The 27,019-nt window shown below is 49.7% G+C and overlaps 2 protein-coding genes across 2 annotated transcripts; one reads left to right on the top strand and one right to left on the bottom strand.

Moving 5' to 3' along the window:
• Positions 1-1,629: 1,629 nt before the first annotated feature.
• On the bottom strand, positions 1,630-19,637 carry SLC9A6 (solute carrier family 9 member A6). Its single transcript, XM_042876771.1, is given in 18 exon segments — positions 1,630-4,717; positions 5,135-5,240; positions 5,774-5,853; positions 6,813-6,843; positions 6,964-7,117; positions 7,318-7,429; positions 8,955-9,068; positions 9,281-9,369; positions 9,566-9,671; positions 9,897-10,038; positions 11,990-12,095; positions 13,678-13,790; positions 14,581-14,657; positions 15,268-15,345; positions 15,680-15,879; positions 18,984-19,403; positions 19,406-19,511; positions 19,554-19,637. Coding segments are annotated over 18 exon segments (2,394 nt in total). The 3' UTR covers positions 1,630-4,441.
• A 21-nt stretch (positions 19,638-19,658) lies between these two features.
• On the top strand, positions 19,659-24,229 carry MMGT1 (membrane magnesium transporter 1). Its single transcript, XM_042876838.1, has 4 exons — positions 19,659-19,767; positions 20,015-20,067; positions 20,916-21,019; positions 22,177-24,229. Exons 1-4 carry the CDS (start codon positions 19,686-19,688, stop codon positions 22,334-22,336), a joined length of 399 nt encoding a protein of 132 aa, XP_042732772.1. The 5' UTR covers positions 19,659-19,685; the 3' UTR covers positions 22,337-24,229.
• Positions 24,230-27,019: the final 2,790 nt, after the last annotated feature.

The following is a 27,019-nucleotide window of genomic DNA, read 5'->3' as shown; positions in this document are numbered from 1 at the left end:
GCTGTCCTCTAATTGTCTCTAATTAGCCCATCCTAAATCAGAGACATTAGCTGGGTACCTGCAGCCATGTTTTAGGTGTACTCAGAGGAGACAGAAGGTGAGGGCAAGTATTCCTACTGCAGTCTCAGACTGAGTACATTTACGTTGTGAAGTGCTTTGATGTTCTGTGGTTGGTATCCTCCTGTTCACAAAGTGTCCTTTGCACCACGGTGCACAGCTCTGCTGGAGGGTGCTAACCTTGCTGCTGCTGGGAGAAGAGCAGGCACCATGCAGAGAGCCGATGGCTGTAGTTTGTGCACTTTTTATCTTTGTCTGCATTCTTGGCAGCTTATGCATACAGGAAAGGGAGTGACGTTCACACATACCCTTAGAAGTATCTATGACTGCACTATTCAGCTGAACACACGGGGTTAGGGATCACAGCCTTATACGGGCTCCTCAGGGCCAGAGAACTGCTGGCGCCTCTGGTGGGAGGACAGATGGTGGAACTGCCTGTGAAAGGACAATTAAGAGAGATTAAATCCTTTTGTGTTTATGTATGTCTAAATATTTGACAATAAATCCAAAGCTCTGCTACATGGGAGTCCTAAACCTCAGAGAGTTTTCTACGGAGCTGACTGTCAGCAAGGAGCTGCTGCTCCATTTCCTCACCACTTGCCTTTTCTTCAACCACAGATGGCTGAGGGATGCTTGGAGCTCAGTACTGGAGGAACAGACAACGTAGGTCTGTGAGCCTTATGACCAGCAGCACGCTGGAGATGGACAGCTGCTGCCCTTTGCAATATTGCCATCTAGAGGGCCCAGGGAGGACAGGAGATCCTTGCATGCCACCATGAGGTAAGGAAAGAAATTCCAAAGTTTATTCTTTTTTTTTGGTAGTTTTGCCTTACACGAAGGCTTTCTCAGCATGGCATGGAGGTGGCGAGCCCAGCACACAGCACTGAGGCATGAGAATACAGCACTGCTCTGAACACAGGCCTGTGGTTTGTTTGAGGCTGTAGATACAGTGTTGGCCAATTCCCAGTGCTTGATTGATCCCATGTGAGTATTGTGGCTTGGCTCAAAGCTGCCCATGACCTCTCCAGTTAATTTAACTAATAGAACAGGGGCTGCTCAGTAGTTCTGTGCACCTACCTGCAGTGCAAGTCTATGCTGGGATCTGTCTCTTCCTTCCTCCATAGCAGCACCTGTGCAGTGCTGCCCCTTTTACAGACACTCAGCCCCAATGCCTGTGCTGCAAAACAGCTCCAATGAATGCAGCCATGTGCACTGGGGAGTGCTGGTGTGCTGGAGAGAGCATTCAGCAACGGTGAGCCCAATCGTTCCCTATTTCAACACAGCTGTTTAATTGTAAGGGGTGTGCTGCACTTCTCTGGAGGGTTTGTGAAGATAAGGAGATGCCAAAAGGCATTTGTTTGATCACTAAACTGTGTCCTTGCACAGAAAGTTCCCTGTTCTGCTGGCACAACTGAGTAGCCTTGCTATCTTTTACATGACCCAGAATGGATTGACATAGGCTTGGAGCAGCAAGCTCTGTACATCCACAAAGAGGTCCAAGAAGGTAAAGCAGCACCTCTTCTCCTTGCTACAGGTTTATTTCTGTGTGAATTAAGGAAACAATACGCACAATTCCAGAAAAAAAAGGTATTTTATAGGCCCAGAATCCTTCTTTCACAGTACAACGCAACAGTAAAGGATTTAGTCAGTGTAAACAGAAGGTCCAATAGTGATCATCAGCTATCACAGATCAGCTGCACAAACACCACAGCTACAGGGTTAATGCCATTACCACACAAGTTGAAAGTACTTGTACAAACCATAACTTCACCTACAGTGCTTTTTCCTGTGCAAAAACCATGACAATTCAATTCACAGAAGGAGGTCACCTCCCCTAAATTTTTGTGTGAGATGTAAACTTCCTCCTCGGAGTTGTCCTATTTGGCAAAGGGCCTTGGGGCTCAGGATACCTCGTCCCAGCCCCTGCAGCACACAGAGCAGTACAGCTCCACGTCCCAACCCAGCACTCATGAGCTCCGTGCTGCAGACCAGAGAAGGGAATCAGGTGAGGATTAGATGAGTCATTTATTGCATCACCCCCAAACTGCAGCATACATCCATTCTTTCAAAAAGTTTTGGTGAAATAGTCCTGGTTATATGATGTACGGATAACAGCAGTTCATAGGTACCCCATACAATCATCATTTGTTATTATTATTAATTTTTTATATGTACTAATTGAGCTGTGACTGCCATCAAAAGCTGAGGCTTACAGTAATCTGTTGGCAAGTTTGAAGGAAGTGGATAAATGATTCAAGTGGGAGAGTGAGAGGAAGAGAAGGATGCCACCAAGGCTGTGGCATGGGCTGCAGCTCTGCACCTCAGCCAGGATGACAGGAGGGAGCCGTGCAGCACCCACAGGCTTCTGCTGCACGGAGCCCAGCGCCCGCACCGCCGGTTGAATTCATAGTCCGACCACACAGGAAAAAGCAAGAGGTGGTTATTTATCACACCTCTTCAAAAAGGCAAAACGAACAAAAAGGATGGAGGAGTGATGTAGTAAACCTAAAGTCAACACGTACCTACTTTATTTTGTTTTATTTTAATCATTTGTTTTTCCAAACACACGGAGTTAAGTTACAGATGCCATATAAAATGCACACTTTATGGAATTCCTGCATAGCAGGAAACAAAGAGCCTAGCGCTAATCCAACAGCTACGTTAACAGCAGGACTGCCACTTACTGGTGCAAGGAAGATTCCCTACCTAAATAGAAACAGAGCACACCCCCCTTCCAGAGGAGTCCGATGGCAACACATATACATCTTGTTCAGAAGGAAAAAGAAAGCATTTTCTTGGAGATAAACTGCCAAAATAATTGGTTTCGCATCCATAAATTTAAGGCAATGTTACTTAGACCTGAGAAAATGAAAAGAAATATATATTTGAATTTATTTACTCACCCATAAATACACACTCAGAATTTCAGTGTCTCCTGTCTCCTCCAACTCTCAGGTGCCACTGGGGAAAACAGCCATAGAGAAACTGCTCTGAGGTCTCAGGGTCGGATCCTATGAGATGCAGAGTTCATTCCAAGGAAAGCAGCTGGGAGCTGGGAGGGCACACCCTCCCCTGGCACCATCAAATACTCTCTTTTTAAACACCTCTGTCTGAGACCTCTGGAGTGGGTAAACTCCAGAACAGGCCACAGTGCACTGATAACCCCGAAAGGTTTGTAGAGCAAAACTGCAGCTAAAGCAGACAGTAAAACATTGAATTTCCGTGCTTTCCTCCATTGAAGAAGGAAAAGAAGGATGTCAGGGTTAATAATTTCACTGCACCTTTATAGCCTTTCCTGTAACTACAGCTCAAATCCTGTAACACTAGTGTGAAATCACAAACTGTTCTGCACAATTCCTTGGGGAAAAAAAAATAAAATAATAATAAGAAGAAAATCAACTGGCAAACATTGCTCATTAAATGGTAAAAGACGTGAGAGAGATCAGGTGGGGATTACAGACACACAGCATGCTAATGCTAAGGAGTTATTAAACAAAGTGCAATGATTTCGACCATACAGGAGGACGGACAGATGGACAACTCCCTTCAGTACCACTCAGGTGCTGAGTGCCCCTGGGGAAGCACGGAGGCACTGTGTCAGCCTGCAGCCATCAGGACTGGCCACACTCTGGTCCAGCACATCCATGGCTTCAGCAGAGATTTGCTTGCACAAAGACACAGTCGCTTCCCAAATGTGAAATCTGGTCACCAATTCAGGGTTTGTTGGCTGCTTCTAGAAAGCTGCTGAAAGGCAGAGTCGGCCCTATAACCTGTGCACACCCTGTGTAGCTTCTGCAGGATCAGCTCATTCTCCAGCACAACTCACCCCTCCATCAAGCTGTTAGTCTGGGGGGTCTGCCATCAGCTCTGGACAGAGCTGTAGTGTCACTAAAAGCAGAAAATCTCCAGCTCCCTGCTCAGGTTCCCAGACAGCCAATGAGAGCCTGCAGTCTGTTGTTCTGCTGCCATATCAAGCACAACTATCCAAAGATCAGAGGCAAAAACTAACCCTCATCTGAGCAGAAAGCAACTCCTGCTGCTGGCCAGCACCTCCCGCGTTCAGAGGAGGGGCAGGGAGTCAGCTCCTTTACTTACCTAGCTGGGAACAAAACCCTTCATCAAATCACACATTACAGAAGCTCGCTGTGTGCAATAGGCTCAATGCTAAAACGGTTCCACCCTCCACAGTGCAGTCAACACAGTTTTTAACTTAAAATTGCAGCTTGTTCTTTACAAGTGCTTGGCAGAGAATATTTATATTCTTCTGACACCATATAAATAATATTTATACAGCTTAAACATTTTGAGACATGCATTAGACTTTAGGTAGTACACATTTCTTGATCATATATGCAAGTATTACTGTCAATTAAACCAAGCAGCCTTACGCTGGGCCGTGCCTCGCGCTATCCAGGATGCTTGATGGCGGCTCCGAATCGTCCATGGGAAGGACCAGGCGTGTTCCCCGGATCACAAGTTCATGGTCCCCAAAAGCCAGTTCTCGATCAAGAGCATCCTCAGAGCTGTTCCCCACGAAGCGCCGTGGCACGCTGCTGGACGTGACCGAGTCGGTGTTGACGGTGGAATCCCCGTAGGTCAGACTGATGTCCCCATCGTTCAAAATGAGGTCGGAGTCATCGTCCTTCAGCTGCTCCTGGTTCTGGGCAACGAAAAGAGGCAAAGTGCTGTTTAATGTTTCCCAAACAGCTGTCGTAGAATAGCCCGAGTTGGAAGGGATGCATAAAGATCGTTGAGTCCAACTCCAACAGGATCATCCAAAATTCACGCTGCTGAATGAAGCACAGGCGCTGCACCGCAGCCTTTCCTACACTGTGGACAAAACTGAACTTCCCTGCTGATAAAACCTGAGAAAGGACACCCAAGCTTCATGCAGCCATGAACTCCCACCCACACATCATGCGACCCTCCATGGCCGAACAGTCAGCTGAAAGAGCAACACGCTCATGGGACTCAGCCCACGTATCTGACTTCCTCCTTAGCACCCAAAGGCTGCAGAGGAACACAAGCACATCAAACCCCACTGACATCACCAAAGAGGGGGCACCACTGGACTCACCTCGTAGGCCTGAGGGCTCGTCAGGCAGCGGGCTATGGGCCCACAGCAGCCTGGCAGTGTGGTGGTGAGGGGAGGGCCGCTGTGTGTCAGCAGAGGCTTCAAGTAGCTGCAGGGAGGGGTAAGGAAGAACAAGGAACACAAGAGGAGCACAGCAGTGTCAAGGAGTCAGGAGTGGATGCAGCAGTGGGGCTTGGTGTCTGGGGGAAATCAGAGGAAGGAAAGAAACACAAATCCCTGAAACCACAAAACTGAAAGGGATAAGCAACCTGAGTGCAACCAACAGAAGGGATACGAGTGGATCAGGGCACTGCAAGAGGATTTGCAGCATCCCTTGTCCCACCATCCTGCACCTCTCAGCCTGGCATATGTTAGCTCATGGCAAAGCATTTGAAACAGAGGAGAGACACTGATCCAGCAGGAGGGCTATGAAAGGGTATGTCCCTTGCCTCCCTGCCCTCCTGCCCTGGGGAACAGGCACCGGAGACCTTTGGAGACCTTCTGGGTTTCCAGGCTGAGAACACAGCTTTGGACTGAGCCAGCACTGTGCTAAATGGCCATGGGACAGGGAAGTGAGTGCTGGCTCATCTGCAAAGCTGGCATGGGGGATTTGGCACAGCCTCAAATTCAACTCAAGGATACTTGTGATCAAAGTTGTACCACATGCGGAACAGCCAGGCGCTTTCTGCCTTCGTGCTCCTCCTCTCACTCTCTGGGACGCCCTGTGAGAGAGCAAAACGTTATCAGTAGAAGAGCAAAATGCTGATTCTGTGGAATGCAGGAGAACACCTTCCTAGCAGAGAGTGGACTCTCTGTAGGGTGCAGTGAGCACGTGGACATCACTCACAGCCTCAGAGAGATTTTCTGCTGGGGCTTTCCAGCTTCTGCCCCTAAAGATTAGTGCCCCACAGCCAGCAATGTGCCCAGCCATCACACTTAATGGCAGCTGACAGGGCCAGCCTCTTTCCAATCTCCCTTGAGGTTTAATATGCAAATAATCATGTGCCACGGGCACTCAGTGCTTCCTTTTAGTTGGAGAAAAACACAAAACTGTTTGGAAGGGTCTATGAATACAATTACACATTTCACAGCAATTTGGCTTTCAGATTCCAGCTGCCTTTTTCTTTAGGAGATGAGCAACCCAGCCAGAGGCACTGAATGAAACAAGCCCCCAGGGTGCAGAGCCCACCCTGAAATCAGCCAGAGGCACAGCCACAGCATGGCCGGGCTGCAGCACTCATCTCACTGCCACCAGTGGTCCCTGCTCAGCCACGTGGCTGCTCCCAGCACACAGAGGCACGGCAAGCCTGGAGATGCTACATGAAATGGGGCAATGAATGGCACTTCTGTCCTGCATGGGATGCTGGGATGGCAGAGAGCCTGTGTGTCATGCAGATTTTGATATTAACTTCAAAGAGAGAGACAAAATGTCTTGCAGCAATAACACGGAGTGTCTAAACACTGCAACGAAACACTTCTGAGGCTTTCTTTCAAACTGAACAAAAAGAAAGCCCCATTACAACTCCAGAGGGCACAGAAAAGCAATGACTCCTACTGACTGCAAACTGCTGAAAATCCTCCCACAGCAAGAAGGGAGCAGAGCAAAGAGGAGCATTCCCAGGCTCCCAGGCACAATTCCTGCACCAAGGAGTGCAGAGCAAAGACCAAAAGCTGCACTCACCACGTTCTCCTGGTCCGCGTCCACACCGACCCTGAGGAGGAGAAAGCAAGCACAGGGTGAGCACAGGCAATGCCTGTGGGTGTGTGCTGCCTGCCATGGGGAAGGACGGGAGCTCTGCAGCTCCCATGCCCACACTGGTGGCCGTACTCACCGGACATTCAGGCAGGACAGCATGGCTGTGGTGCCCCCACCAAAAACCCAGACGGTAAAGAAAACGATGAGCAGCGTGGTGCTGAACATCATCTGCCTGGCATAGGTGGCCGTGTCACGGATGGCAAGGGCAAATGCCATGGCTCCTCGCAGCCCTGTGAGAGCAAGGGACAGTGGAGTAGCTATCAGGGACAGGGCTCCATCTCTACTGCAACGTAGTACCAACATTCCACTGCCCAGACCCCCCTGCTCCACCTGGTGAGTCCCACAGAGCCCTGGCCTGCCCAGCCCTGAGAGGTGGCTCGGGTGGGAAACGATGTGCAACGTGTTTGGAGAAAAGGATGCAACAACATACCAGCAAACATCATCATATGCTGCAGATTTGTTCCAATCTTATTTCTCCTCCCCAAATTCAGCAAAAATGACAGTGGGTAAATATTGGCAGCTCTTCCTAGGAAGATAGCAAGCTGTGTTTGTACTTGTTAAGGAAACTGTTCTTCCTGTGTCTCCCATCGTATCCCACCTCTGCACACAGAGCCAATTCCTGGTGCCAAGCAGCAACACGAGGAGCTCTGTAAACACCAGTCCTTGAGATGCAAAGACAACAACCCAGCTCAGTGTAGGAAAAGCATGCTATGCATCACCAAAGTGAACCACACACAGCAGATCAGGAATATCACACAGAGACAAACATAAACAAGGGAAATGATGAGAGGGCAGGTTTGACAAGAGAGAATAGGAAAAACACCACTTCTCACTGCACGTTCTCCTGTGCTGTGCTCCTTTTCCACCACAAGGACTACTTGTCCTTTGCAAAGCTCAGGTTTTCACAGCTTCCACAACCCCTGCCATTCCTCAGCACACCACACAGCTCGGCTTGAAGCTATAAGCAAAGCCTCATTCCCAAAGATTATGCAGCAAAATGAAAGCAGCAGCAGCTGAGAAGGAAAAAAAAATACCCTAATGCTCTGTTTCCATAGCCTGTAAGATACAAAGAACAGCCCCTTCATACTGCTTTTCTCTTTGAAGCCGTATGTTTTAATACCAATGCCCAGATGGCAAAACTAATCTTGCAGCCACCAGAATTCAGTGCAGCCTCAAATAATATGTAAAATGCTCCCAGCTTTTATGTTCTTTCCTGAACGCCATGAATTTGCATCAGAGATGTATTCTGTATTCTTTCACACGAATGAGCCACTTCAACACTGAGCCAGTTCCTACTAAGAGACAGAGCACATAATTTCAATCTGAGCACCCAAATGAATTTCTATGTTCTTCACTCCCTTTACCCCAAAACAACTTTGCAAAAGCTAAGTGGGGGGGAAATTCAGCAAATCCCACTGGAAACTCACAGGTCAGCACTGGTGAAGATAACAACATTTATTCATCTGCATAAACGTGCTTCAGTGCAGGCAAAGAGTAAAAATAATTCCACACATCTGCAATGGCTTCCCTATGATATGAACAAAATTCCTTTTGATTCTCACTTTTCTGAGACATAGCAGGGCTGGTTGTGTGTCCCCACTACCATCAGCCAGTAGAAGGGAAAATCCTTTCTCATTCCATCACTCAGAAGCATCTCCTATAGTTTCACTATGCTATTTTGACAAAAAATGCTTTTTTCAGGGTTAACCAAAGAGAATAGCACAGAACAAAGGAAACAAACTGCTGCATCAGGAGGTGACTATCTGCAACGCCACTCCTGTGCCATATGATGATGAGGCATCATATTCACATCCAGCCCTGAGCCCCTGCAGCAACCAATGAATGGCCCTTGGAAGCAGGCAAGACAGTAAAAAAGAAGCTGGGAAAACACTGTCATAAAATAACCAGCAGCAGCAGCATTACACAGGAGAAACCCTCTTTTAAAAATAAAGCTAGGCTGAGTGGGGGAAAAAAAATGCATCTGTATGAAAAACCACAAACCAGGAATGAGGAACCCCTCCTTTTTTTTTTTCTTATTAATTAAAAAAAAAAAAAAGCAAAGGATACAAAAGCCCCCACCACGAAGGTAGGGTTAAAGATGTGGTTCTGGAAGGTGAACAGTGCAAGTCCCATGTAGGAGAAGATGAAGTTTTCTGCCAAGAAATTCAGAAGTTCAAACAACTGCAAGAAAAAAAAATAAAAATTGAAAGGGAGTTAAACATAGATTTAACAAGAAGAATCTTAGCCCATCCATCACAGAACAAACACTTCTGCAGAAGCAACCCTAGCAAAACACAGCTGCAAACTGGCAGATGCCCTTCACTCTGGCTAGAGAGAAGCAGAGAATACTGAACTGCAGATTCAGAGGATGAAGGGGGCTCGGGGGCTCTCACCTGCTTAGTTCTGTGCTGGGACTCTGTAGATAAGTTGTTATAGGTGTAATGGGCTTGCGTGATCCCGCAGAAGAGTACAGCCACCACACCTGGGGAGCACAGCATTGTGTTAGACTCCTGGCCACGAAAAGGGAGCTAAGCTGCACCCCAGCAGCATGGGGTTCAATGCAATAATGCTAAAACCCAGAGCAATTAAACCTGTGGAAGCAGAGGAGAGCCCTCTGCAAGAAGCAAAACCCAGTGGCATCCCTACAGATTTCTATCCCAGGTGGAGCTGGAGCTTACCTGTAAAGCCACACGCTTCAGCCAGCAGGAAGGTGCTCCAGGACATCAAGAAGAACAGGCCAGTCTCCAGCAGTGGGAACTCCCGCAGCTTGGTGAACTTGGTGACGTTGCAGATGGTTAAGGACAACTCAGAGAGCAACTGTAGGTGAAAGGTGTGCAATCTGTGTGTCACAGCAGCACTGCATCGCCTGCCCCCACAAAGGCCATGGTGCTGCCTTTCATTCATAGGCAATCATGAAATACCGAGTCTGGGCAAAACACAGCACAGCGAAAGAGGAAGCTGTTATGAAAAAGCTCGGGGGGAAGAAAAAGAACACAAAGAAAAGGATATTAAAGCTGTCACAACTCCAGTAGCTGCTCCCATTGCAAAGGATCCACTGAATATCCCCAGGAAGATCCCAATGGACTTGAACATTGCCATGACATCAAACGTGTGGCTGTTGTCACCCGCCGGCTGGTAAGCAACAATTGAGCTGAAAGAGGGGAGAGAAGCACACACAAGAACAAAACACTCCTTAGTCTGCTTATCAAAATGCTATGATTGCTGCAAACTGTGAGCATGAGAAAACAGAGCAGCGGGGAGGGAGCAAACTGCCCCTGGCCCACTTGGGCTGCCCTTCACTCCCAGCCCCACTCCTGCAGCCCAGCTGCCCCAGGAAGGCTCTGCCTTTGCTCCTTCCGGAGCATCAGAGCAAAGCCCATCTCTTGCACATCTGCAAATGCATTTGCTAGGCAACAGTTCATTATTTACAATGGCAATGTGGGGGCCTGGCATCAGCTCCCCATAAAGCCAGACCCTCTGGGAACACAGAGCATTTAAGTGGGAAGCCAGCACTTCTCTGCCGACACCGCAGAAGCAGCTGATGCAAACATCCCATGGAGAACTGCAAGTTCCTCAGTTTTACTGCATTTAACATGCACTGTGTTTATGCTGCACTGCTCTGGGTGCTGAAGTGCAATCTCACAGGGCAGCAGGGTGAATGGGGCTGGTTCACAACCAGCTTTCTTTCAGGTCCATGTGTTGAGAACATTAACTCCTGGTTAGCCGTCCCTTGGCTGCCTCTTGGACACGACCTTTGGGCAGTTGCTGTTTAACCTCCTGAGTTATGCTGGAATGGAAAGTTATTGTCACCCACACTTCCTCCAGCTTTCCCCCAAATAACAGACCAACATTTTTCTGCAACACAAAGGATAAACCAACACTTTCCAACTTGTAATGGGTCCCTTCCCTTGCTAAATTTCCCTGCTTTTCATAAATTTTAATTCTTCTGCATCATCTTTTATAGCGTAAGCCACAGGTTTCATTTCTTTCATCCACCTTCTACTTCCCACTCACCACCATGGCCTCATTCTGTGGCTTCGTTGTTTTGTGTGGGTTTTTTTTAAATCCCAATTGCTTTCCCCCTGTTTGGATGTAGGTTGGGCACTTGACCCTTTTGCAGCCTTCCTCCTGGTTTTGTTTTTGGCACCACTAATAAAGCACCATTGCCCACGCCTTTTGGAAGCCGTGCTTCAGCCACTGTGAAATCCCCTTTGGGAGAAGCAAACTGCAGTCCAGCCCTACACTGCACACCATTTTTCAGTTCTGGGTTCAGTTCCCTTTTACAGCCAGGTTCCCTGCCACCAACTCTGCCACAATGCACCTCTTTGCAGGGCAGGAGTGATGCAAACAGTTCCAGAAATGCTCGATTTAGTAAATGCAAACCAGTATGGAGCTCACAGTGCTGCCTCCACGTCAGTAAAACCCACGCAAGCAGCGTGACAAATATTCCAGAAATGTTTTCTGCATTAGTCGTAGCTATAAGTTAACCTGTCACAACTGCAGACACGATGTATTTCCAGATAGGCTCCCATGATGACAACACAAAGGCAATGCGGATAAAATATGTCCCACATGCAGAGGACATAAAATATTAAAGAATATTATAAAACACTCTTTAGAAAGGCAGCCACTTTCTGGTGCAGGTGCTCAGCACAGGATCCAGCAATGCCCTCTTCTTGAGGCACGCACAGTGGGCAGAGAAAGCAGACAGCTGCTGTAGCATCTATTCCCACCCAAACCAACACAGCATTTGTGGGTGGGGGGCAGGCAGGAGCAGACATTGAGCAAAGGGCTTCAGTGGGATCCTGTAGCTGGCATAGAGATGCAGTGCTTTTGGCACGTCAGAGAGGCTGGGTCAGCAGGCCATCAGAGAGCACAACATCATGCAGCAAGACACTGTAACTCCAACCCACATTCCCCAGTAGCGTCTTCAAGGAGGAGAGTGATCAGAAGGTCATTACAGCTTCTGGGGACACTCAATAGGAAATTCTGGTCTGGGCAGCACTGATGCTCCTGTTTTACAGGAGTGAGGCCTGGTGGCTCCCCACAGTGCCCAACATGTAAGGTACAAAACAATTAAAAGTAAAAACAGACAAACTTACGAAGACAGCACTATGGCAACGGCATCATTGAGGACGCTTTCACCAAAGAGAAGGGCATAGAGCTCAACATCAACCTGGAGTTCATGGAATATGGCAAGAACAGTCACTGACAAATAGAAAAATAGAGAGACATTCAAAAAGGTGCCGTCAGTTTGGTGTCAAAGACAAAAGGTTCCTTTTAGAAAGCTGCCTTCTGTACTTCCAGAGGCACCAGCTGCCCCCCTGTGCTCTTCCTGTCTTCCTTCTGTTCTTTATGACACAGATTTGTCTTATGATTGACCTTCCCATCCTTTTAGGAAGATGCATCCTGGGCATCAGGTCTGCATTCTGAAGCAGAGAGCAGAGTCTGCTGCCAAGGGCTGCTAACTCTAGCCAGCTTCTTGGGGTCACCTTTCCAACAATGGATGTGGCTCTGGGCAGCCTGGTCTGCTGGTTGGCAACCCTGCACACAGCAGGGGGATTGAAACTAGATGATCATTGTGGTCCTTTTCAACACAGGCCATTCTATGATTCTATGATATACCAGTAAGATAAATACATTAGAATTGAGAATATTCAGGGACTCCCTCTTGCACACTGATGGGGATTTAACTCCTATGCTCTTTTTTCACCCATGAAATCTTGCTTCTACTTTCAAGCTTGAAGAAGGGACGTCTCACCAACAGCTCTGCATCATCTCTAAGCATTACCTAAAGAGGCTGCCCATCTGCCATAGGGGTTCCCCACACACCCACAGGGTGCTCTCCCCATTGCAGGCACTCCAGTTCCCCAGGAACAGAGGAGGTTCAGCCTCAGGGGGACATGCTTGGAGAAGCTGGGAAATCACATCAGCTAGATTTTTTAATAAAACTATCAGGAGTAATAGTCACATATACATATACAAACACTCCTTAATTTGTCTTCAAAAATGGAAATGACTGATGAGATAAGCAGGTAACAGCCAAATTCATCAGAAACGACAGCCACTAGCACCTGTTTCAGAAGGGCAGAAGATTTGGCTTACCCAGGCCTGCAGCCCTTCCCTCTCATGTAAAACTGACCAGTATCTGCATTTAGAGCTCCCAGAGCTACTGTGACTCCACTACACCTTTCCCAAATGCAGCAGCCCTGCTTTTTTAGAGGAAACTGGAATGTGCAAACAAACAGCAACCAATGTAAAAGCAACCATCAGTCATGTGAGGTTCAGCTGGACAAGGTGTGGTTTTCTTAGTTTTCATTTACAAATTGCTTCAGCAGACCAAGTTGTCATTACTATCTTCAGTACTGCTCATGAAGATCAATTTTCTGTTAGATTAGCCACTTCCAAAATCCCATCCAAACGGAGGCTGAAGGCATTTGGTTTTATTAAGGTTGAACTAAAACCTCCTACACAGTATTGTTCTGCATTCACCAATTGTGCAGGATGTCAGAAGCAGACAGCAGAAGCAGACACCTGTCCCAATGGACCCAGGAAAGGTGAAAGAGAGACTGGGCTTCACAGCAGACCAAGACTAAGAAAAGCAGAATTTTGGAAAGTATATTACACACAACTGGAAGGAAACAAAAGGGAAGAAATCTGACCGCTGAGAGCGCTGCAAATAAACCTTCAAAATTCAGAAAATGGGAAACTGCACAGGTTTCAGATCTCTCCTTTCTTCCCCTCTTCCCCAAACACAGGCAAAACAAGGGAAAAAGAGCACCTAACATACCTGGGTCAGTAGCTGATACAATGGCCCCGAAGAGGAGGCAGTCGGTGAAGTAGAAGTCTCCCCCGAGCTGCCCGGTGACCTTCATCAGTGCGACACAGCCATACAGGACCGAGCTGCGGGAGCACAAGAGGCCACTGCTCAGATCTGCAGAGCAAAGAGTTCCCCAGAATCTGCCAAAGTAACTCCCCAGAGTTGTCCAAGGATAGGAACACTGAAGAGCTGCGTTGCATGAACTCAGTCTGATGCAACACCGGGGTCCCAAAGCAGAGTGCAGAACTGGAATCCAAAGCACCGGCAGCACAGCACCAAAGTAACAGCACTGGGAGGAGATGGCACTGAAACTCCCCTGCTGACAACATGGCCACAAAGAGCAGCAGGCAGGGAAATTGGATGGGCCATGGCAACACCTCTGGGTCTGCTTCACAGACTTCACGCCAACACATTTCAGTGGGACAGCCTTGGCCTCACTATAAAACATCCCAAACTTCCAGCTAGGAAGAGATAATGCAGGTGCTGAGCTTGGCTGAATCCCCTGGATCTCCAGTGGAAAACACCGTACATCCACGTATTGCTATTCAGAACAGGAATTATCTAGCTCCCTCTGTGCACATAGACAAATAGTTAGAAACACAATCTGTGTTTGCCAGGCATCTGTCTCCAGCAAGTAAGGGCAGGACACACATTTATGATTCTGCTCTCCACTCGTGTGTCTCATGCTTGCTAGGACTGCACTTTCAATAATTTCAAGTTAGCACCTGTTTTTTCACCTGCTGGCTGCAGGTATGGATGTTCTGCATGAGGTGCAAAGGAAGCACTGCGTACAAAGAAGCCTGCCTGACCTCCCAGCCCCAATCCACACACAGCTCACAGCCTCCCCAGCACCGCCCGGCCTCAGCTGCTCACCCAATCACCAGGCAGGAAATCGCAGTGCCAAGAAAAGCGTACGCCAGAATCGATCCCAAGTTCCTGAAGAAGTGCCTCTAGAAGGAAAAAAAATGAAAGAAAATGAATGACACCTCACTAACAATTTATTTCAAGCTGTGCCAATGGAGAGATACCCACTGCAGCCTGTGTCCGCTGCAAATACCATGAGCTGCATGAGCACAGCAGCACGGTGTGCAGCCAGAGCAGCACAGCTGGTGCAGCATTAATAAACATGAGGATATTTTCCTGTACCAATGCATTTAATAAGGTGCTGCTCCGAGCCTTGGGAACTGATTTCCTAATGCAGCATGAGTTCTCCTTCCTTCTCCCGCAAGCTAAACAGGATCGTTTTCCTCTCCCTCTCCATTTCAGAGCTTTCTAAAACCTTCCCTCCTCCAAAGTGTTTCAGAAGTTGGGATGGCTGGAATGGCCCAGCTGACATCCAAACCCCTGCACAAATCCGTGCTGCCAACAGCTGAGGTCACCAACTCTTCCTGGGGCAAGAATGAGACCCAAAACCCTGCATCCCACCATCCTATGTGCACTGGGAACACTGCACTCCATTCCACAGCTGTGGCTGCTAAGCAAGCTTCAAAGTACTCTCAAGTATGAAAAATGCTCTGGTGGCAGAGGAACTGAAAACGTGGGCATTGTAAAGGCACATACCCTTTTTAAGCTGTAGCCTGCATAAAATATAATTGGAGGAAGCAAAATGTTGAAAAACACCTCAGGATCAAAAGTCACCTGTAAAACAAACACACACAAAAAACCAGTAGAATGGTTTGTTAAGCTTTTGCAAGACAAAAAAGAAGGAAGAATGAGGTATGAGATACCCTGCACTCCCACAAGGTGGGCATAGAGGTGTCAGGGATCTTTCAGACCCACAGCCCAAAGCAGCTCAAGTTAAGATCAGCTGCAACCACAGCTTCATTACACTGCACGTTAGCTAACAATGCATGGAACCAAAGCAAATACTGATTAAAACAATCACTTGATCCAGCGGACACAGGGTTTCTGTATTTGCACAAACCCACTGGAACTGGTGAGGAGCACCCCATCCCTTCGCCAGCACCCTTACCTTCCTCAGCATCTCATTGTCCTGGACATTGTTGAGCTCGTGGGCGCTGATTTCCCCCTTCAGAGTGTACTCATAGAACTTCCCGCTGACGTTCACCAGCAGTGTGGCAGGGCTGGTCTGCACCTGGCAGCTCAGAGTCACGTTGTTGACATCACTGGGGACGTGGATGCCATAGCGCAGGACCACACCAACCAGGACACCTGGGGAGAGATGCACAAAGGGCCGGGGATGGACGCTGTGAGCATTTGAAGGTGAAGACCTGATAGGACATGTAACACCAGCAGAGAAATACAATTGGCAGGGGATTTAAAAAGACACCAGGAGCTGTTGTGAATGCTTTGAGGACAGTAAGCATCTTTCTGTCCCAGGCCAGAGTGAAGGGGTGCTCACAGACACTGGCCAGAACAGCACGGATGGTTTGGGGTCACTTTTTGTGCCATCAATTCCTTCACTCCAAACCAGCAGAGTCATTCTATGAACTTCTACACTCCTCCTTCCACGAAACAATGGGAATAGCTCCCTACTTCCCCACACAGCAAGACCGTACCCACCAGGCAGTGGAGCCACGCCGCCACCTCCTGCACCAGGGAGCCTCCCAGCAGCAATCCCTGCTGCAGTAACTCAGGTAACATTTGGGGCCAATCACAGTGCTCTGCTCAGTGCCCTGCAAGCTTTATCTCCACACCACCAGCATCAACCTAAGGGTGAGCCAATGCTGCCTGCTGGGGTCCAGTGGGGTGGATTTACAAGTCAGCAGTTCATACGGCACTCCTCGTTTGCAGCACAGCTCGTTAGCTGCACGCCAAGGTCTTGCATCCAGATAGATGGCATTTGCCAGCATGAGCTCCTCCAGCTCCCGCTCTCAGGCACAGTGCACTGAACACTCTCCCAGCAGTGCCTCCTGACAGCCACAGGCTGTGAGCACGGGATGTCCCATGGACTCTTCCCACTTGGCCTTCTGCACAAAAAAGTTTGGAAACTCCTTGATTCAGGCAGCACAGCCAGAAACTCCTGTGGCAGCTGTCTGTCTCCTCAGCTGGAATCCCACCCAAGGACACCAGGACTCGTGGCTTTGAAATGAGATGCCCTGCTCAGGGGAAGGAGGGAGAGGTTTTGGTGGTGGCTGGGAATTCAGGAAGGATCCTGACCCACCCACCTCTCGCCTCTTAATCCCTGTCCCAAAGAGGGGCTACATCTGATAGCGGTGCTCATCCTTACCAGCTCACTTACTCACGCAGCTGTTCCCAGCCCCGCATGCCAGCCAAATCCCAGCTCTGGCCAGCAACAGGAGAAGGAAGGGAATGGGAATGCTCTGGAGCCAACCTTCCCTGCTCACCTCCCATGTAAGGGAGCTGCCCAAAGGCTCCTGGCACAAACCTGACCCAGACGGCCCAACTTGTCAGACACCAGCACCAGCCCTGGGCTAAGCAGACCAAGCCCAGCATGTCCTCTTCTTTCTGATGGTCTCTTAGGAAATACCTTAAAATCCTCTGGCATTTGAAGGGCTGTCCTAGCAGCAATCTGTGAGCCACCCACCGGTATCAACATGGGACAAAAGTGAGAACCTGACACCAGGAAGCTGCGAGCAGCGAGGAGCTACAGGCAAGGCCAGAGAATTCATGGAGCTCTTCTATGCAAAGTACGACTTCATTTTCATTGCATTTATCCCAACTTCATTAAAAAGAAGAAAAGCCCACGGGCTTTTTTTTTTTTTTTTTTTTTTTTTCAGGTGCTGTTGAATATATCTCAGTTAAGATTTAAAATACAGGCTAACAGATTATGGCAGCAGCACCAGGAAGCCAAGGGCACACATTAATCTGGGCACTAAAAGGAAAGAAAAATGCAGTGAGCACCCAAAAGCATCGTGCCAACACCCAGCTGGGATGAATCCAGGGGCCAAGAGGGAACCAGTACAAGGAAACTGAACTTCTGGAGAAGCTTCGGCACATCCCCGCCAGCCCCCAAGCCGAAATAAAACGAGACTGCTCATTTAATTGGCCTAAATGCTGAGTACCTGGGGTGTGGGAACCTAATTTTAAACACTGAAATGAAGCCTAGGGGCTGCTGAGCACCTACTGTCTATCCCAGTGAAATAACTCCAGCTCCTGAACACCAGCCCTGAGCCAACAGTGTAATTTGTAAGGTATAAATCCACCCGAAGCAACAGCTTACAACTCAGGGTGAGAACACAGACACCAGGGAGTTGTGAAGTTAGTCAGCACGAAAGATGCATGCAAAAGTTCTGTTCTTGGGCTTTTCTTTTTTTCCAACTAGAAAAAGACAAGCTTTTACAAACTGCTCCTCTGCCCAGATGTGAGTTGTGCAGCTCTCCTGCTGCAGCACTTCCACGTCTTCTACTGATCTCCCCTGGGCTGAAAGCATCACAGGAGCTGGGTATGGCCAAGCTGAAGCTGCTGATTTTGTTCCCAGCAGCTTTTAGGTTGTTGCTGCAGAACAGCAGGTTCCCACCAAAACCACGTCCCTGTTCTGACCCGAGGTACAGAGCACAAAAAGCAGTGAGAAGTTGGGATTTTCTGCCTGGTCAGACAGGAGATGTTACTTTTTTTTGCCAACACCTCACTAAGTGCAGCCTGTGAAAGAGCCGATGGAAAAGATATGTTTTAGAAACCGAGATGATGAGGTTCATCCTCTGAGAGCACAGTGCAACCAGGAGGTGACAACCAGGGCCTGCAGGGATGGATGAGCAGGGATGGGTGAGCGCAGGCACCGCGTGCCTCCCCACAGCTTTCTGAAGGACGCTTGCAGCTGAACCGTAGGGCAGCAAGAGGCGAGGAACACAGCGGGCCACCACCCTCACAGCAGGGCTTCCTTCCACGGGCAGCTCAGCCACGACCAAGCGTGGCTGCACAACACCCGGGGTGGGCGGCACGAAGGGAAGTGGATTCCAACACCCACCAGAAGACGCCTTTCCTATGCTACGCTCATCGCTCCTGCCTGGATAAGGCTCCGTGCCCGCGTTAATCATTCCCCCGGCACAACGCCCAGCCAAGGGCTGCTCGGCCTTCAAACCACACCGCATGACCCCGGTACACCCGGGTTTCCACCTGCACACCCGAGGCACAAGGAGGACCAAATGCGGCAGCAGCCCGTGCCCGGGGCTCCAGCACAGCCCGTAGCTGGGCACGGTGCGGGCCACGCCGCGCTCCCCGGCCCGCGCCCCCCGCAGGCTCCGCCCGCACCCCGCCGCCACCGGGATGAAGGCGAGAAGGCGCGCATCGGGGCGCCGCCCCCGGGGGTGCGCGGGGTGCCGGCGGGAGGGGACGGCCGTGCCCGCGTCCCTCACCGTAGATCATGGCGAGCCCGGTCTCGTGGAGGAAGCGGGCGCGGCGGTGCTTGAAGAGCCAGATGGTGAGGATGGTGAGGGTGAGCAGGAGGATGAAGACCAGCAGGTTGGCGCTGTCCTGCCGGTGGCTTTCCTCCGCCGCTTTCTCCGACACGATCTCCTCCTCCAGAGCCCCGGGTCGTCCCGCCGCCGCCGCCGCCGCCCCGAGCCATAGCCCCGCCGCCAGCACCGGACCCGAGCCCGGCCACCGCCGCGGCCCCGCCATCGCCCCGGCACGGCGCGGCCCGGCCCCGCCGCCAGCAGGAAGCGGCGCTGGGCGCAGGCGCGGGGCGGGGACGGCGGTGCCGGGAGCCCGGATAGGGGCGGAGACCGCGGGGCCGAAGTTTGGAGCCGGGGTGGGGGCGAGGATGCGGTGCTGCGCGGCCGGGGCCGCAAAGCGACCGTTTGCGAGGTGGGCGAAAGGAGAAAAAGTCCTCAAAGCGAGTGAGGAGCAGCGAGCGGGGCTGCGGCGCGGGGAGGGGTGCGGGACTGCCCCGCCCACAACCCTTCAGGCCACGCCCACTACCATACATACCGCTCCCCCACAAACCAGCAGGCCACGCCCACCAGCCTCCCGTCCCGACCCCTCGTGGCCCCGCCCACCCGTGACGCCATCACCCCGCGCCCGGTAGGGGCGCCCCTGGCGGCGGCGCGGCGGGCAGGATGGCGGCCGCCTCGCTGTGGAAGGGGCTGGTGGGACTCGGCCTCTTCGCTTTGGCCCATGCGGCCTTCTCGGCGGCGCAGCGTGAGTGTGCGGGCGTCAGCGCCGCGGAGGGCTGGAGGGGGGGTCGGCGGGGCGCGGTCGGCACGCCGGGGAACTCGGGGCCGGGCTGCGGCCCTGCAGGGCGGGGGGGACGCGGGGCTCGGAGCTGCACTGGGCCGGGATGGCCGGCCGTGTCCGTGCGCGGCGGTCGGCGCGGGGTGGAGGTGCCGCGTCCACGGAGGTCGGGCCGGGCTCCGTGTTGGACGCCCCGCGCGTTTGTGTGTTGCAGATCGCTCCTACATGCGGCTGACAGAGAAGGAGGACGAGACGCTTCCCATAGATGTAAGTCGGGGTCGGGCGGGTGGTTGAGAAGCGCGGTGCCGTGCTGGTAGCTGGGTCTCTTTTGTGTTGATGTGATAGGCAGGAATCCGTGTCGGAGCAGCTTTTAGGTTACCCATCAATTCAGGTTTCTTCTGTTGAAAAGAACGCGATTTCTCCATCCCCACATCCCGTAGCTGTGTCTGTCAGGGCACAACGGCCCGGCCCTCTGCTTTCCCCCTGTCCTTTTGCCTCTCAGCCAGGCAGTCCCTGAGTGCAGCCTGAGCTCCAGACAGCTGCTGCCCTCGTCTCCTGCTCTGCAGCATAAACACCATCCTCCCTCTGGCTCTTGTTGGCTGACATTTGTTTATCTAGCGTGGCTCTGTGCCCGTCTGATGCCAGCACAACCTGCTTCCAAAGGGCCTTCTGTATTTTATTTTTTTCTTTTTTTAAATTCCACTCCAGCTCTCTGTTCTGGTTTTGTGTAACCTCAAAGGTGAGGAGATGCTCACCCCCTACAAACAGCACCCCTCCCCTCTGTGCAGCTACCATTGGGCACTGATACACTTCTCTGGAAGAACATTAGATCCTTAAGTGCACAAGAACAGCGTGTTGTTGTGCAGATCTCCCCATGGAGCTGTGCGAATCAGTGCAGTTCATGCAGCACAGACAGGTTGTCAGGTGCTGTGAGCTTTTCTCATCTCTGTTGCTGAATAATCCCGTGCCTCAGTTCCCTGCTGTTGAACTGGAAATCACTTTCTGTCACTGGGTGAAAAGTGCAGGAGACACAGTTTGAAAGATGAGATATTTTTTTTTGTTACCATGAAGAATATTTAGTAATCGGTGTGTTGCATTGTTCCCCTCTCTTACAGATAGTTCTTCAGACTCTGTTAGCCTTTGCAGTTACCTGCTATGGGATTGTACATATCGCAGGAGAGTTTAAAGACATGGATGCCACTTCAGAACTAAAAAATAAGTATGTTTTATTTCTTCTCATAAACACATCCGTTACGCTCTGTGCAAATGGGGTACGTCTGTAAAGTGGCAGCATCAGGCTTGGCCTCTCCTTAGCTCAGCTCCTTCACACACACAGCTGTGGCACACAGAATCAGTCATATTTGGGGAAGCCAATAACATGTGGAACTGAAGGCAGAGAGTTAGAAAACTGAAACAAATTAAATATGTTTTCCCTTTACTTCTTCTGTTCCAAAATCCTGCTGTGCAGAAATGTTTGCCTGGGGAGTAAGAGCTCAGCAGTCACAGAGCACTGTTGTGAGGCAGTATCACGTATCACAGGGCCGTGTGCCTGTCACACCCCCCGTTGCTTATGGCTTCTTCACAGCAAAAGCCTGTGTTGTTTGAATCTCACAGTGAAATATTCCAGGCAGAATGACAGATTTCTGCAGATTTCAAGAAAATAATGAACTTTGAATTGAGATTTTGAAAAGGATGTGAAGTTAGGATGGCAGGGGTGGCCTTTTTGTCCACTCCTGTAAGCCTAGGAGAATATGGAAACTAAACAAGTTGACATTGCCGTAGCATTGCTTCATAGCACTTAAAACCCTGAAGTTCAGACGTAGAAAGGAATGGGAAACTGACAGTGTTACAAGTCATGAGGCTGTCACGTGTGGTATACATGCAAATAGCCATCCACAGCTCTGCCCCTGAGCTCAAGGAAGGAAAGTGAAGTTTGACAGCAGTATGGGCAGCCTCTGCAAACTGAACACACAGAATTTGTCAGGCTTTGTATTTCATGGAATGCCTTTGGAGGGGACCTTGAAGATCATTACTTCCAAGCCATGGGCTGGGTGCCCCCACCAGTTCAGGCTGCCCAGGGCCTCATCCCAGCCAGCCTTGAACACCTGCAGGGGTGGAGCACAGCTCTCTGGGCAGCAGTGCAGCCCTCCAATCAAGAGCTGACATCTAACCTAAACGTCCCCTTTTAATTTAAAGCCATTCCCCCTTGTCTTATTTTCTCTTAGTTTAGAAAACACGTGAGGTGAGCATGGCCTTCCTGAGGTTTCCTTTCAAAACCTGCATTGCTTTGTAAAAGCTGGAATACCCCAGCCTGACTCTTCTAAAAGTCCTGCTCTAAAACAGTATTAACGCTGACTATCTGCCTTTGTTTTGAAGGACGTTTGAGACGTTAAGGAACCATCCATCTTTTTATGTATTTAATCATCGTGGTAGAGTATTGTTCCAGTCCCCAGACACAGTGAATTCTTCAAATCAAGATGCTTTGTCATCCAGCTCATCACTGAAATTTCGAAAACTTGAACCTCTGCGCCGCTAAGACTTTTACAGATCCTAACAATAACCCAGGACACAGAGATGTAAATTGAAGTCGGGGATGTAAACACTTTTTTTTTAATTTCTGGAGCAGTATTTATATTGATCTTCCAGACTTTATAAAGTATATATATAAAAACTAAGGACCTTCTTTGTATGCTGTTGATGAAAGCGAATTGGCAATGCGGTGTAAATTATTCTACAGTTATGCTGTGAAGCACATCTTCAAAATTTCACATACTAACAAAGTTGCAGGTAACCTAACTTCAGCTAAAATGAAAGACAAGCTAGATTTTACCACGATTACTGTTCTTTGCTAGGAGGGAATGTTTGAGTGCTATTTATTTTCTCAGTTTGCTTGCACTACAGTTTATAGAAACTCCTTCAGAAATACTGTGTGCACTGCATCACTTATCAGCAGAAGAAGGGCAGTGTTTCCTGTTCCTACAGAGCCACAGAGACCTGTGTGGTGGAGGTACAGGAAGTCAGAATGGTTGCATTTGTTTTTATTTTTTTACAATACTGGAAAGTGGTTTTGTGAAGGGTTTTGTTTTGGTTGTTTTTTTTTCCCTCCTTAATTCTTCATCATCAAATGATTTCCTTGTTGCCCTCCTTTCTTTAAAAGCAAACTGTCCTACGTTGCCCTGTTTGCCAGGGATGTGGCTGTACAGTTGGTGCCTGCGTGGGGGAGGCAGCTCACTGCTGATCACATCAATGATCTACTGTGCTCAGTTCCTTCACCCACTGCATTTTTGTTCTTTGATTGTGAATACAGATGACTGAATGGTGCAGAAGTACCTCTGGACGGTAGCAGATACTAGTTCCCATTTTCTGTGAGAGGTATTTAAGTATCAGTAAGCAGTGTCCCTTCTGTAAAGGTTACAAGAGCAAGGTCCAGCAGCTGTGTCTGCTTGCTGGCATTAATACAGTACAGGTATTCAGCTAATTATAGTACAGTTTCCCCTTTTCTGCCTACAGAGCCATTAAAATTGATTTCTTTTTCTAGCTGAGCCTGGCAGTGATTTAAAATGACTGTCTTGATTGTGTTTATTAGGACAGATGATGTGGTCCTTAACTACTGACTTCTAAATTCTCATCCCCTCTTAGGGGCTGAATCAGTGCTCACGTTTTCCTTGGTCTGGCATTTCAGTCCAGCAGTGGAACGCTCTTCTCCCACCTACCTGCCACAGCAAAGAGGGGGCAGTGCGAGATACTGATGGGGCCAACTAGAATTGATGATGTCTCACTGCCTCTGTGCAAAATCAACCTTTTGTTCTAGCACCTGTTTTTTAAACAGCTAAGAACCGTCAAAGGCAAAAAGCTTAGCAAAACTACTGTGTAAACTGAAGCCTCTCTTTCTAGCTCTGCCCATCCTATGGATTGGGTGCCCCAATGCTAGAGCAATACCCGTAGCTGCTGCTCTACAATCACTCTTAAACATCTGGGTTTGGTTGGAAAGGGTTACTCTGCCAGTTAAAACCTTAAATGTTCTGGTTCCCCCCAGCTGGTGTCAGGGAGGGAAAGTGAGGCCAAAGGTCTGTAATCATTGTACCAGACTGATCCTGCAACTGTGGTTGGCAGTGAGCCATTGGGAGAGGGTATCTTAGAGCAAGGCTGCTCACCTTATATGTCTAAGAAGCCCCATTTGTGCTATGGTAAGGCTACACAGGCCTGTCCACGGTGGGCAGTGCTACCATCTGACAGTTGTAAGTCATTCTTGGAGAAATATCAGTTCCTCAGATGTGAGTCATGCTGGGAGCACCCTGTTGGCTGCACCAGGTCTCTGTGATGTGACAAGTAGCCTTACTCTTCAGCAGCAATGGTGTACAAAGCTGTACAAATTATTTTTTCTTATTGATCTTGCAATGTCCAATAAAAACTGATATCTTAAGAAGTGTTTGGGAGTGGCCTTTATTTCTCACCCGGAGCCTGCTGCAGGAAATCCCCAGTGAGAGCATATTGAAGTGACTCTATCAACAATAAGTGATCTTGCCTTAATGATGGCAGCTCTGTGTGACAGTGTGTGTCTGGCCTGGTGTTCATTTCTGGGAGATAAGATCAGCGCATGGAATGAAAATAACGTGCTGCAAGGAGCTAAAGAAGACGCTTTGGATGAAAATGTTACAGGCCAGTGGTTTTCTGCCTTGGCAACCCTCAGCCAACATGTTTTCTGCCTTCCGTTTAACCATAGCAAAGGCTTTCCTAGCCCTGCCTGCCCACAAGGACAGGCTCCAGCAAGGGCTGCTATTGCAACAGCTGCTGGGGGAACAGGCAGACTGCTTCCAGGCTGGAGGTAGTTCCAATCGCAGACTTGAGCAAGATCTCTTTGCACTGCCTGTTCTGCTTTTCTTACGGGGAAGGTTGGAAAGATATCAAAATAGAGGAGCTTGCTTAACTACAGAGTGAAGAAAGCAGCAGGCTCACCCTTCATCTGCTTCCTGTGCTGTCACAGCTGTCTGCATCCGGCACTGAATACAAGGGTGCAAAAGCCAGCAACTGGTGTCTTAAAGCAGCTTAACCCGCTCCCAAGGATGCAGTGTGCTTACCCTGCATGGCAGTTCCTCACAGATAAGCCAGCCTTCTTGAAAAGCAAACATAAGTTGTGCCAACAGCCCCTTGGATGAAACCAAATAGGAAGAGCTTCAGCCTCACCCAACACTCTTCTACCGCCTTCAACTGATTTGGCTGCAGGATGTGACATTTCTACTACATGAAATTCTAAATAAAAAAAGGAGCTGATAATCTGCATTCATTGTGTCACAGATCGTTCCCTGCCAGGGGCTGGGAGATCTCTGGTGGAGAGCTCTGTGCTCCAAGAGGGATCAGTAAGGGCAGAACTGCAGCACCTCTTCTGAAAATGACTTCAATGGCACGCGTTTGTTCCAGGTCTGGTGTCACAAAGGTCTGTCTCTCTTCTCTCCCCTCTCCCCCCCATAGGAGCTGGATCCCGCAGATCCCCATGCAATTCCTGGTGCCCCAAGGCCTGGCAGGCAGCCAGCATCCTGGGGAAGGGCACAGAAAAGCTGTTCTGAATGTTAAACAAGCAGAAAACGTTGGTACCAGCTTTCCCTGGCCACAACCAGCAGCGAAGGCAAACCTCCTCCTGGCTGCTTGGCTTTGAGGGTCACCTTGGAACCTTCACCACCTGGGGGAGAAGTGCAGTAGGAATAGATGGGGCACCCCAGCAGGTGAAGGCCTGTTAATCAGTCCGACGTTTGTCTCAGTGACACAATGTCATTTCAAAACACTTCAGACCGCAACAAAAGCTATATCCTTAAAATGGCAGCTAATTAATTCTCCTGTCTTGCTCATTTAATCTGTTTTCCAGCCACGAAAGGCAAACTGGAGTTCATGAAGCAGAGAGGCAGCCCAGACAGAGCCTGGCAGAAGCAGGAAGGCTGTCAGGAGCACAGAGTGCAGGAGCACTGAACACAGGAGCATAGAACACAGCATCAGTGAACATGAGCACCCCTTCGGCAGGGGTGCAGGCAATGCAGTGTCTCACTTAATCAGTCACTTTTAAAAGAAGGAAGGGGAAAAAAGGGTGAAAATGGGATTATCCAACCAATGGCCCATCCTACACCAGTGGTCCACGGGAACACACAGAGCCCAGTGCAATCATGGCAGCCAGGCAGTGCCCTCCTGCCCTTGCTGGTGCTGCTGAACCTGTTCCCTAGGATTAGCCACAGGCACTCCAGATTTAAAACAGAAAAATCACCCTCTCCTCCCCCAAGAATTTTCAGCTGTGTGGTTTAGGGAAGTTCAGGGCCAGCGATGCAAGGCCAGAGCTGATGTGCACAGAGCCCCAGGGCCCTGAGAGGGCTCTGCTGCAGTGAGTGCTGAGGCAGGGATCTACACCTTGTGCTGGGTGCACCAGTGCAGAGAACAGACACTACAAGTGGTTGGCAGCCCTCTGTCACATACAGAACTGTGCCCAGGGACTTCAGTGCAACCAGTGGGATTTCAGCCACAGCTCCACCACCATCACCACTTGGAAGCAGTTCTGCTTGTGTTGCTGCTGCAATACCTACCTGAATAGCACAGCCCCAAAAGGATCGCAATGGAAAACCTGCAGCAGAGTGAGACCTGCACTCTTCTTCCATTGGACAGACCCACATATCCTCTGGGGTAGAACAGGGCTGGTTAATAAACCCAAACATAATGCTGCTGCTTGGGTTTGGCCAGAGCTAACAGCAGAGGACAACCTCTGGAAGAGACAGGGCGAGATCTCCTCTTACCCTGCACAGCATGAACAGTGCTCATTTCTTGTGGTTTGGGGAGGGCTGCAAGGCTTTCTCCTTTCTGCCCTTGCTTCTCACACCAAGAGGGAGCCACACAGCTCAGAAGAACTCAAACCTGCAACGTTCCCAGCAGCTGGGACACTCAGCAGGGATCAGCCAACACACAAGTTAGGACAGAAGCCCTGGAAGAAGCAAGGTGAGTCACTGCAGATGCGGTTCCAGAGGAGCAGCAGGGCACAGATGCCCATCAGCCCAAAACCACAATCCCGGCTGGCAATGGGAACAAGCACACAGCCTCCCAAAGACAGGCACGGCTGAGGTTTGCACCTATCTCAGGAGAGACATCTCTGGGCACTGATGTCTAAGGATGGACAGAGCAGAGCTTTAACTGGCATTTTCAAACTCCTACAGGCTTCCTACTGTGACATGAGCAGTCCCCTTCACGT

Source organism: Lagopus leucura, unplaced genomic scaffold, assembly GCF_019238085.1.
Source record: "Lagopus leucura isolate 7727_CA_CO unplaced genomic scaffold, USGS_WTPT01 Super-Scaffold_100016, whole genome shotgun sequence".
Taxonomy (NCBI): Eukaryota; Metazoa; Chordata; class Aves; order Galliformes; family Phasianidae; genus Lagopus; species Lagopus leucura.
Note: the sequence above shows the minus strand (reverse complement) of the source record. Positions and strands in the feature narration are given on the sequence as shown.

What these genes read in the sequence shown, in the direction of transcription:
- MMGT1 (XM_042876838.1), top strand. Translation starts at nt 19,686, where the DNA reads ATGGCGGCCGCCTCGCTGTGGAAGGGGCTGGTGGGACTCGGCCTCTTC. An exon ending in GGCCTTCTCGGCGGCGCAGC is followed by an intron (nt 19,768 to 20,014) that starts GTGAGTGTGCGG and finishes TGTGTGTTGCAG; the next exon opens with ATCGCTCCTACATGCGGCTG. An exon ending in ACTTCAGAACTAAAAAATAA is followed by an intron (nt 21,020 to 22,176) that starts GTATGTTTTATT and finishes TTTGTTTTGAAG; the next exon opens with GACGTTTGAGACGTTAAGGA.